Raw genomic sequence first — 12492 nt, forward strand, 5'->3', positions numbered from 1 at the left:
AGAGCCTGTGTAGAATAAATTGGTGGATTTTACCCCAGTTTTTCTTGGGCACAAAGTCCATCTGAACATCTGACCCCACACCCAGCAGAGTGACTCAGCCCTGGAAGCTGAGGTACCCTTTCAGGCTCTGAGAGAACTGCTACAAGTCAGAGCTCAGGTTTTTGTGGGTTTTTTAATGGGAATAGCACAAGGGAAGAGAGCTCACACTGCAGCTGGTCACAAGCTAACGAGTCTGAATGGAAAATTCAGGATCCAGGGCTGTTCCAGTGGCAATTTTCATTAGCACTGAACTAACACTAAAGAATGTTAGCAATGTTTTAATGCAAGCACGAACATCATTAACAATTAATTGTGTTTAAGTGGAGTTTAAGTGATTTAAAAGCCTGGCTGCTCAGAGTGAAATCTACCTTGACTGCGTGGATCAGTATTGGTATTCCAGAGCCTTTGCCAGGGGAAAGAATAAGACCACTGAGCAGGGTGGGAAGGAAAAATATACATTGGGGCAGAAAAATACACTGTTTTCCCTAGGGAATAAAGGGTAATATGGATGGGAAAGAGAGAGAATGGGGTGATTTCTTTAGAGGAGAAAAACATGTGAACCAAAGGACAATGAAGGCAGCCCCTCACTTGTTCACAGCACTCTTGACTATCAGGAAGGGTCTGTTCTTACCCAGAAGTGGTGAAAAACAGGAACCTGTGTCCATTGCCAAGGACAAAACCCAACACCCAGCAGCCACTCTCAACAACTGAAAATCTGGCTCAACAATTCTTCACTTCTTTTTCACTTCACATAAACTACAGGCACAACCCAGCTCCACTGACTCCAGCGAGACTTTTATTTACAGGCTCTGAGGTGAATTAGAACATAATTTCCACTTTGTTCAGCCACTGTTTTGTAGCTGTTAGAGGGGAAAAAGGAGATTTCAAGAGTGATTGTGTATTCACTGGAGGTCCAAACACAGCCCTCATCACCTTTTGTGCCAGGTCACTGCACTCACCAGGGACAGCAGCCACGCCACCAGGGCCTGGTAGATGTTGGCTGCTCCCAGCACCTTGTCAGGCAGCTGCCTCTCACACTGATCCGTGGCCACTTGGCCACAACTTGCCAGCCAAATGGTCATCAGCAGCACCTCCTTCTGCACTCTGTGGGATCCAGGCAATGTGTCAATAGCTGGCAAAAAAGAGGCTTCCTGTCAAGAAAAAAAAAAAAAAGATAGTATTGAAATGAAAGTCACTCGGATTACTGGAAGTGTATTCATCATCAGGAATTAATTACATTCATTGCCATCACAGGAGGGGCATTTAACACCCAGAGAGCATTTATCAAAGAGGGAGAATGAGCCATAAAAGCCAGGTTGTTCCATCAGTGACACCTGCCTGAGCACTGCAGGTTTTCTTGGACAGCTGTCACCTGGGCCCTCATTTAGTCACACACTGCCTGGTGAATGGAAGGTTAACACAGTCACAGCTGGAAAAGTGTGATTGAATTTATTCTGTATTCAAGACTCAGTGTTTGGGGTTTTTTTTAATCACTGAAAAGCCTTCAAACAAGCCTGATAGTGTGAAAGCTCATTATTTTCTGCTTCACCTAACATCCCTCATTTCAGAGATGATGTCACAGTTAAGGGAACTCACCTCCTTTCTTTACCTCAGCATTGATAGTTCTGAATTAGTTATTTAGGTTATTTGGGATGCAAATTCCCTCTCCTTTAAGAGAACTGTTCAAGACACAACTTCAAGCTTGAACTGTGGTACTCACAACTTCTTTTCCTTCCACAGATGCAGCAGCTGTAATTATTGGCTGGCTTGTTCTTCCTATCTATATTCAACTTGCTGCCCCTGACATTTCTGTGGTAAATTAACCAGCAAGTCCCTAAAATCCCAAAGATTCTCCAGTACTGCTCCTCAATAGTTACAATCACAGAATCATGGGAGGGTTTGGCTTGGAAGGAGCCTTAAAACTCATCTTCTTCCACCTCCTCCCACAGGCAGGGACAACTTCCATTGGACCAGGCTGCTCCAAGCCCCATCCAACCTGGCCTCATGTTTTCAGTTGCTCCATGTAGCCCATAATGAGGATTTCTGCCCACACCTCTACACTGAATGAACCTTAATTTGATTTACCTGAATTTACTCTGAAAGCAAAGTAAGCTAAATCAAATTACAGCCACTTTAATTCTGAATTAAAATGTCCAAAAAGGTGTTTCATGACTAATCCACTTGACAAGTTAATGTAGCTTGACTGTTGTGCTGGTCCTCAAAACAGACAACTTCTTAAAAATGGTTTAATAAGGAAAAAAATGAAAGCAGCTCTACTGTGTCACCCTGTGTTTTGGTACCAAATAAAACTGCAATTAGTAATAAAGGCAAAAGAGCCATGCAAATGTGTGTGATGCTGCAGATTTGTATTAATTAATGTTACTGTAGTCCTGGGGTGCCAACAGAATTCCTCAGGGCTTTGGCCCCTCCACTGAAATCCCCTGAGGAAGAGGCCTTGGGATAAACCATGAGGGAAAAGTGACCTTCTCCCATCTCCTGTGTTGGAGAAAGGTTTTTCCTTCCTCCCTCAACAAGGGTGAGGGGATCTCCAACTCTTCCAAACTTCTTGGCACAGCAGCAAGGGAAGTCTCTGTGGGTTTTCTGACCAAAATCAGGTAAGTTTGCTTATTAAAGTTCTTTCTGACTGAAGTATTGGTGAAGGTCGGACCTTCCCTCTCCTCCCTCTGCCATCCTCCTCACCTCAGTGATAATCTAAGTGTAGAATTTAAATAACTTCTGAAATATTGAGACTGATGAACAAAAAATTAGCTAATCCAGTTTAATTCTGGGCAAGAATAGCTGAAGAAAAATACAACTGCTGCTTTCTGGGTATGGCTTCCCACAGCACTGCCCAGTTTACCCCAGCCTGCAGAGGAGAGTTCAATTTGCCCATCTTACACTGGCTTTTATTTGTGACAATATTAGGTTATTAAAAAAACCTAAAGTTACTCAAATGCTGGACTATTTTTGGTTGCTCTGGCTGGAATTGTGCTGTCACTCAGAGATAGGCTTGCAGCTGACTGCAGTCAAGTGCCAACAATTACCAAAGAGTAAATAAGATAAACATTTCCTCTTCCCAAATTCTTGTTATTTTATTTTGCAATTACAGTTTATGCCATTACAAGTCCCAGCCCCTCAGCTCAGTTTCCAAACCACCCTCCATCCCCAGCTCTGGCCTTTTTTCCCCCACTCTCACAGGACTACAGTGCAAGGAAGAGCAGCAGCCAAGGAGTGACCTCTGCCCAAATCCACACCACGGGGAAATGAGGAACAAAAAAGGAATTGCAAGGTAATTCCGGGACAGCCACACAACCCAGCCTGCAGTGACAGTGGTGCTGAACCTCCACAGAGACACAATGACCCCAGGCTGAGGAAGGGCAGGGTGAGCTGGGATATTGGGAAGGAATTGTTCCCTGGCACAGAGAAGCTGTGGCTGCCCCTGGATCCCTGGAAGTGTCCAAGGCCAGGCTGGATGGGGCTTGGAGCAACCTGGGACAGTGGAAGGTGTCCCTGCCCATGGCAGGGGTGGAATGGGATGAGCTTTAAGGTCTCTTCCAGCCCAAATCATTCTGTGATTCCATTATAATCCCAAAGGATGATTCAAAACTATTATTCATTAAAAACTCATTTTTAAAAGTGGCAATTTACCTCCATATTATTATTATTATAATTTTAAACCAGAGCTGTTTATGATGACAGCAAGCCAAGGCCTGGTGGGCACAAGATTGCCAGCCAAGATTAACATAATTTTATTTCTAATAAAATAGCTCTGAGTGGTTAAATGATGCTTTTGTTGATGTTTTTTTAAATTGTTAGCGTTACTCTTTCTACACATCCATGTTAGATTGGACAAAGAGCTTCAGAGACTGGGAAACATTCATGTCAAAGCTGTGAGAGGCTGGAATGGCCAAGGAGAAGTTTAGGAGCCAAACTTCACCAAGATTTCCCAGCAGAATCAACTCATCCAGTCCCAGGAGTCACACCAGTGGCAGGATAGGCAAAAAAAAACCCAATTTTTTATTTTAATAGATACATTCTCCCCTTTTCAGGTAAATAAAACTTCAATATTTCCCTTCCAGCACTTTTTCCAATGCTAACATGGAAGCAAGGCAGCACATTCCATCCAAATACCCTCCCTACTCCACTGGACAGACTCTGCAGCAGCAAAAGCTCCATCCAAAAATCCCCTGCATGGAAGGGAGGTTAAACTCACACAATCTCCACCTCAGAGGGGTGAGTGAGGGGAAAGGGGAGGAATAGGAAGACTGTCACTCTCATTGGCTGGAGGTTTAATCAAAATAATTGTTTTCAGCCCCATCTAAATTTATCCTCCTATGTCATCTGCACCCTAGCTTGGATCCCAGATTTAAGAGGCAATCCCTGATGAATGGCAAATTACTGACTGCAGAACTCTTTTTGCCAAACGATGCATCTGCCGTGGGTTTGTAAATGTGAGCTGATTTCTAAGTGCTGGAGCAGCTCGAGCTAATTTCTCTAATGAACCTTCCCCTCTCATTCCACAGCTGCTCTGCTATTCCATGTTCCTGCTCTGCCGTGCACAGAGCTCGTGGTACAAGGCATAACCATGATGATTGTGTGGTTTTATCCCTGTTTTCCACAAAGTCATGTGGGAAATGTAGGATTTTTAGGGCACATTTAACAATTCTGGCCATCTAAGGCAAAGCAGATTATCACTATTCCACGGCTTCTAAAAATTCTTGCTTTAGATGAAGACATATTGGAAATGTCAAGTGTTTGTTCATTTTCATTCTGTGGGGAAGGAAAAATGATGACAATGCCATCTGGTAAATGATTTGAAACTCCACATTAAAGCATGGAATAAACCCTGAAACCATTCAAAAAACTGCTTTATCACTGCAAAGTGGGAGCAACGGGTGAGAATGACGAAAGGAGGAACTGCAGCTCCTGCTTGCAACTGGCAGAACACTCTGGAATTAGGAAGTTGACTTTTCCTGACAAGAAGGAGAGTGCAGTGGATGTTTAATGGTCTGAATGGTCTTTCTGTAAATGCATTTCTGTACCAGAGTCATTCTGTGGCATCACTGCCCTTCTGAGCATCATGCTGAGGTTATGGATCTAAAAAACATGATGGGGGCAAGATGGCATTGAAATTTCTCATGTGGATGAGCCTCAGATTGCTCAGATGGAGGAATTATGATGCTCCAAAGCAGATAACTCTGCCAAGGGAGATTGCAGGGATCCAGGGAGCTGTGTAATGGAGCATTATTTGCTCTGATCTCCATAGTTTTCAATTCACTTAGGGCACTCCAGATCATGAGAGTTTAAGTTAAAAATATCATAATAAAGAAAATGTCTTTGCTGAATGTTTTCTTGCTCTGGACAATTATTCTTAGTCTTGCTATGAAGAATAAAACCTCTTAACTGCACTAAGGGAATTCTCAGCTGCTTCACTGGAGTTAATGGCTCATCTATCAAAGATGTGGATAAACCCTCTTCCATGGCAGGCAAGGATCTGGTCAATAGGATTTGTTAGCAGAGAGATGCTGTGGATCTCACTGGATCAAAATATTTTTGGTTCAAATTCAACAAATTAAAAAAAAACCATTCAAATAACTGGTAACAAACAGCTTTTTTTTTCCCTGCATATAATTGCTTCTTTATTTTTCAGAAGTGAGAAAATTTTCTGAAAAATGCTCAGCTCAGGTAAACACTGACCTGAGAAATGCATTAAAATTTAAACCAAAGTAACACTGAGTTTTATTTGAGTTTGTTTGCTTTCTGAGACATAATCATTAAAAATGAGAAGTGCCTTTTCCATGATTGGTGTTTACACTCCAGTAACACTTGGAGAGGCTCAGAAGGATTCCCAGCCTCATTGTGCTGGTGTTCTGAGCACATGTAACAAAAAGTTCCTCCTCTAATGAGTTTGTACTCCTGGTTAATGAGAAGCAGCTGAAATGAGTAAAGGAAGTTTAATTACTTACACATTTCATGTGAGCACAAGACTGGGCATGGGGAACTTGTGCCTCAGTCCTGGCTCTGGAATGAAGTATTTCTCTGTGGAACTGTAAAGTGAGGATAATATTTCCTTATCTTGGTCCCTGTCTAGTTGGATTAATTCTCAAGACTCTGTAAAGTGCTCTGAAGAGAAAGAGTGTAAGATCAACAACAAACTTTCAAAATTAACCTCTGTTCCCTCTCCTGCTCCTGGAAGTGTTGTGGCCTCTCAGCCCCCTCAGCGTGGTCATATCTGCATCTTCCACAACTTGCTCTTCAAAAGATTCCAACCTGCCTAATAAAATGTGTCAGGACTTCCAGACCCTCCAAAGGGAAGGGAATTCCATGTGGTCACTTGGAAATGCTGGGACAGATCATGGAATTGGTCCTCAGCCATGTGAAATTTAGGCTGGCATTTGGCACATGCTCCAAGCTGGGTTTAAATCCCACAGAAATGGCTCTTCTTGGATACTCCAGGAGATTCCCAGGGGGTTGGAAGGACACCATCTTTAAGGTCCCTTCCAACCCAAACCATTTGGGATTGGTTCTGTGATTCACCATATATATATCAGCTTGAGGAAAGACTTGTTATTTCTTCCCATCTATTTATCTTTTTCATGTATTTCTCCTGACACTCTATGGAAATCCCCAAAGAAACTGAGGAAAATAAAGGGTCTGGGGGAGGAAACTCTGCTCAGTTGCTTTATCATGAAGTTTTAGCAGAGCCAAAGTGCTTGTTTTACAGACTGACAGCTTTCAGTTAAAATGGATTGTATCCAGTTTGTCCCAGGCGCTGTGCTCTTCCCTCCAGCTATAAAACACTCTCCAGACAACCCTTCAGACCTGTGAATTTGGGGCTTTGGGAACCTGAGACCTGCTAAGTGCTTACAGTGTTCCCTGAAACTGCTGGGAACTCCAGGTGCTTGGCACAGAGCTGGGTAGAGCTCTATGTTTGCAAAATAAAAATAACTGCACGATTCTTCCACTCCATAATCTCAGATAAAGCCCTGAATTCCATTCCCTGACACTGAGAATAATGCCCCATAATGAGTATTTGTGGAATAATGTGTTTACAAGTTGTGACCAAGCTTATCCCCCTGTGTGCTGAGATTTGGAACACGAGCCCAGCCTAAGTCCATGCTGAACAAGAAGGTATGAGGAAAACCAGGAGTGCAGTTTAAATCCTGCAGTTCCTTTAACAGACAAGCCTGTACATCCCCTTGGAAAAACAGAGGGACAGGTTCAGCTTCCTTTCATCTACAAATAGCATCAGTGATCACAGCCTTGAGGTAAGGCCAGGAGTTGGGAATTCTATTTTGATTCCAAGAGAAAGAATCACAGCAGAAAGTGTTTGTTTCTCTGTGTAATTAAACGTGACTGGCACTTGTTCAGAGCCACTGCAAAGCCAGGGCAGCTCTTCCTGCTGCCAGCACAGGGCCTGGCACAGAGCTGCACCTGAGGAGACAAAAAGCCCAGAGATGGTTTTGTGCCCTCCTGCCCTCACTGAGATGAGAAATAGAATTTGGCTCACGGACATTTTACATTATTGTCTTCAAGTTTAATGTGAACATCCTGCTAATGTGAATGGAGGAGTATTCAGGACCTCTACTGGCAGCAAGTTCATGTGTGGAATCCTGGAAACTCTGCTCCTTTTCCTCGTATTAACCTTTCCCTTAAGCAACAGCAACAAATGTTCCCATCTGTCAAACTCAGGCGGGAGTGTATTGAAGAATAAGCCTAAATTCATTTTAATCACTTCCAAGATATGGTGAGGAATATAAAGGATTAAATATCTCACATTATCCTGGGGCCTTTTCAAACTGCAGTCAGGGAAAGAGCACTGCAAGATCTCATTGCTTTGTAAAGCCCTGGTTCTTCAATTCCTTCCACAGCTGGAAAAAGCACAAATGTGGGAGCCCCTGGGAGCCATCAGAGTGGCTCCCCAGGTTTACATGGAAGGTTCTCCAGGGTTTTTTGGTGACCCTGTTGGATTCAGCACAGGTGAATTTCCTGGTTCTGAGCATTTCTACAGCAAGCTGGCTGGAAAACCTCTTAAAGCAGCCAAAGGTTATGAAAGCAGCTTTCCTGTGTGGCTCTTGGACCTGCTCTGGTGGTGTGAGCAGAACTGGGGAGAGGAGCCTTGAGGATGGGAAGCACAGCCTGCCCTAAGAGTGCCTGTAGGGATGCTAACTGTGCAGCAGGGAGCAGTGCCTGTGGAATAGCAGGCTGCAGAACTTTCTCAGTCTGGCCTGAGAAAGTGGCCTGGGAAGTCATAAGGAGGAATTAAAACCATCCTCAGAGATAGAAAACAGCCTTGCAGGTGCTGTTGGTCTGTTTCTTGTATTTTTGCAAGAGAAGGTGGAGGGGTGCTGTACCCCACTGACCAATGATGGTGATGTGTCAGTTCACTGACCAATAAGAGTTTTACCTTTCTGTACTTTCACATATCTATCAGTCTATAAAAGAAGATCTGAGGCAATAAACCTTAAGAGAAAAAGAGAAAGAGAGAAAAAACTCTCCTGTTCAACTCACAAGAGAGTCTGTGTCGTTCTTCTTGCCATTCCAAATAGAGTGACATGCCTGGGCACTTCCATAACATTCCTGACTCTGGGAACACGGAGAGCAAACTCCTCCTGTGTGGAGGGAGGTGTTTACAACACAGACAGATAAGGCCTAGACTCTGCTTGTCCATCCAGGCAAATCCTTAGGTCAGATCTGTGCCATCCTGAGCCTCAGCTCCTGGGATTTGTTCCCACAGCCAGGAAGCAGCTACTCCACCAAAGTGCTGTGCCAGCAAATCCCCCCGTTTGCTTTCCCTGGCACCATGTGGGAGATGAAGAGGAGGCCAGAAACACAGGCCCTGTGCCAGCCACCCATGCTAGGAAAACATTTCCTTGGGATCTTCCATCTATTCCAAATGCTGTGTGCTGGGCTGGTGGCACAAACAGGAATCTTGGCCTTCTGTCTCTGTGTGCTAAGTTTAACTCCATCTCTAATTGCCTTAGTTTATTTTTAAGCCTTTCTTGAGTCGAGGCAGAGGGTTCATTAAGTACAAGAGATTTTAATCTTGTTTCAGGAACTCATTAAATGCCTGGCAGGGAACAAAAAACAAGGAGGAGTTCAGGGGCCATCTGGTGGCTGTTGGGCACAGCACTGCTGGCCACAACCTTGGCATCAGCCCAACAGGGAGAGCCCCTGGAGCCAAGCAAAACCCAAACTCAGCTCTGGTGTCCGAAAAAAATTAGTGTAGGAAATTGTAAATCGGTGATTTTTACAATTAATGGGTTTTTTTAAAGCTATATTAAAATAATAGTAAGGGCTAAATGTTGCTATAATTACATTCACACAGATGCAGTTGCTTTGGTCCGGAGTCAATGAAAACATTTGATCACAGGTGATTTATAATACCAGGATCACCTTTAGAGTAATATAGATAATAGAAAAATTCAACTCCTGTGCCCCAAAATCGTTAAAATCAGAAAAAGATTTAATAGGTTTCCTCATCTTCTCCAAATAGATATACTGCACTGCATTTTGGGGGATAAATTGGCATTTCTGTAAGAAAGTGGCACAAAAACTATTCCTTCATGAGTGGTTGATCAGGCCTTTGTCCATTCTTTAAGTGGAGACATTAACTGGACTTTATTATAGTCCTTTTCCTTTCTGCATTTTCCACCCAGCAATAAAAGTGGTGTATTTTTGAATAGTGCTGAGGCCATCACCTCAGTGCAGCCATGTGAGCAGCTCCAGTGGAGCTGAGGAGGAGCCCAGGTCCAGCAGGTGAGGAGCTGGGTTGGGATCCCAGGATCCACAACGTCCTCAAACAACCCAGAGATGGAAGGAAAGGGCAATTTCCAATGTTGATGTCAGCACCATTGCCTGAAAAAGATCAAAACACCCATGGAACAGCAATGGCAATCACAGGCACCTATTTAAGGAAGACAGGTAAAGAATCAAAAGCATTTCACTGACAATTTGCAGATCAAGGCACCTCCTACTTAAAAATAACTTCTGGGGCCAGTAACTGAACTAAAAATACTTGTACAAGTTTTGGAAATCAATCCCTACTTTCAGGCAGACCGTGCTGATGCAGGGTAACTGTCCCAGCAGCAGAATGTACAGCACTTCAGCACCACTCTGGATGGTAAATATGGATTTTGTCAGGGATTTTCCCCTGAAGAAATATCAAATCAAAGACAGAACAAGGCCATCAAAGGGCGAGGAAGGATTTGACCATAATATATTGGTAATTTTGTGGCAATGCAAATAGAACATCTTGTGGTTGAGCGTTCTCCCTGACACCAGGGAGCTGAATCAACAGCACATTAACATAAAGAACCTGCTGATTTTGACAAAAAGGTGATGGAGCCTGTGTTTACAAGATGGAAAAGGAAAGTACCCACATCATCTATTTGTTAAGGTAGAATGACTCTGTTGTGCCTGGATGTTTTTGTTTTGTAAGGCAGCTGTAAGGCTAAGCTGCAATGAGATGAGGATCATGGTAACATAATTACTCATACAAGGTTAGCCCAAGTGATTGTGAATGCCAAGAAAAATGAGGTGTCTCAGTATGAATCAACACATTCATTTCCCAGCCACTCTGGCTGTGTAAGGGAGATAAAACTGTGTTTATAAGGGGCTGCTTACAAGGTGGCTCCTAATAGCTCTCCAACAGCATTATCTTGTTCTGCCATATCATGATAAAGCAATAAGTGGAGAATCAAGCTGAAGCCCTGCTGAAAACACCTACTTTGTCCCAATAATAAAAGAGATGAGTACAAGCTAAATTCCAGTTGCTCTGTGGTAAATGAATTCCAGGGCTGGATGGGCCATGCAGGGGTTTGGCTGCAGTGTTCAAGGCCAGGTCTGACACAAGCTCAGATTTTCACTCCAGATGGGGCTGCTGGGAAAGGAGCTCTGTGAAGCTGCTTTTTCAGCAGAGACATTTCCCTTGGTCCTGGACAAGCTGCAGAGCAGCTCTACCTCTGCCTGGCCTCACCTCCCTCACTGCACTGACTGCTGTGGCTCTGTGGCTCCAGCTCAGCCCTGTTCCATCACTCCAGGCCCCCTGGATGATCATTGGGCTGCCCCTGGATCCTGTCCCTGCTTTGGCTTTCTGCCCTTCATCCTGGACCTTCCTCATTCCCACACATTTGCCAACCTGCCACCCTCAGTGGAGCTGCTCTGCTGCTGGGACCATGGCACTGCCCTCCCTGCAGGGACTGCCCTGCCTTGTACCTGCAGGTCCTGCTTTGTGTTCCCCAAAGGCTTCCCACTGCCAGAGGGCAGGGTTATACTGGGGAGAAATTGTTCCCTGTGAGGGTGGGAAGGCCTGGGCACAGGCTGCCTCTGGATCCCTGGAAGTGTCCAAGGCCAGGCTGGGAGAGTGGAAGATGTCCCTGCCCATGGCAGGGAGTGGGACAGGATGGGATTTAAGGTTCCTTCCCAGTCTGGGATCCTGTGATATCCTCAGAATAACCTACTTGTACTGCTCCTCAGCTCTGAGTCTGGCAAAAGTTACCTCCATTATCTGGATCCCACCTAATGGGATTGGGACAGGAAAACAACATCAGCACTGATTTACTTATCATAATAAGCAAGATGAATGAAGTGACAGATCAAACCCATTTCATTTTACATCCTCCATTTAACTGCTTTACATCCTGTGAGCATTCCTTCTGTCTCCCTCATCAATAACCCCGCTCAAATAATGAAACAAACCCTCTGCTGTTCCTCTAAACTACTAATTCATCCTGACCCTACAGCAAGGATCCCACCACCACCCTGCTGGCTTTCACAGAACCCTAGGTGCTTCATCAGTTCTGAACCAGATCCAAAGGTTAAAATGTGAATTGGGGGCCCAATTTCAGAAGAAATCAACTCATGCCAGTCTTACATTTCACCAAAAGTTTGGGTGGTGCAGAGAAGGAAAATAAAAACAAACAAAACTAAAACCAAAACATAGCATTAAAAAAAAAAATAAATCAGGTATTTCCCTGCATTATTTTTAAAACTAAGAGGTGAGCCAAATTGCCCAAGTATTCAGACACCTACAGACATGGACCTGACAGGCAGAATCCTTAGCAAGAACCCATGGATTTCCCAGGAAATTGGCACCTGCATGTCTTGAAAATCTGGATCTCAGCCCCTTCTTCAGCAGCTGAAGTGCCCCTGGAAGTGAATTCTCAGTCTCTCAAGTTACCTCTCCCCAACCCTGAGTCTCAGAGTGAAGCTGAGGACAGAGTTTGACTGAACTGGGTTAAGAGAAAGGAGACAGCACATTAAATCTGCTTTTACATTTTAGACAAGAACTCTAATGTAACCCTAATGCAGCTTTTTTAATTTCCTTTGCCAATCTTTCCCAGCACCTCAGCTACAGTAATTGCAGACTTTCTAAACTTTCCCTCTGATTATTATTCAATTCAATTATTTATGTACATTATAAATGGTCAGAGGAATTCTGGAAACTGTGAC

The 12492-nt window shown here is 44.0% G+C and overlaps 1 protein-coding gene across 3 annotated transcripts in view; it reads right to left on the bottom strand.

Moving 5' to 3' along the window:
* Nucleotides 1-12492, bottom strand: part of C14H16orf71 (chromosome 14 C16orf71 homolog) — an 88708-nt gene that overhangs the window by 59922 nt on the left and 16294 nt on the right. For all 3 annotated transcript variants that reach the window (XM_033517938.1, XM_033517937.1, XM_033517939.1), the window contains one exon: nucleotides 999-1190. In XM_033517938.1, coding sequence (XP_033373829.1) covers nucleotides 999-1190 — 192 coding nt within the window. The remainder of the gene's footprint in view (nucleotides 1-998; nucleotides 1191-12492) is intronic.

This window comes from Parus major, chromosome 14 (assembly GCF_001522545.3).
Source record: "Parus major isolate Abel chromosome 14, Parus_major1.1, whole genome shotgun sequence".
In the NCBI taxonomy this organism is placed as follows: Eukaryota; Metazoa; Chordata; class Aves; order Passeriformes; family Paridae; genus Parus; species Parus major.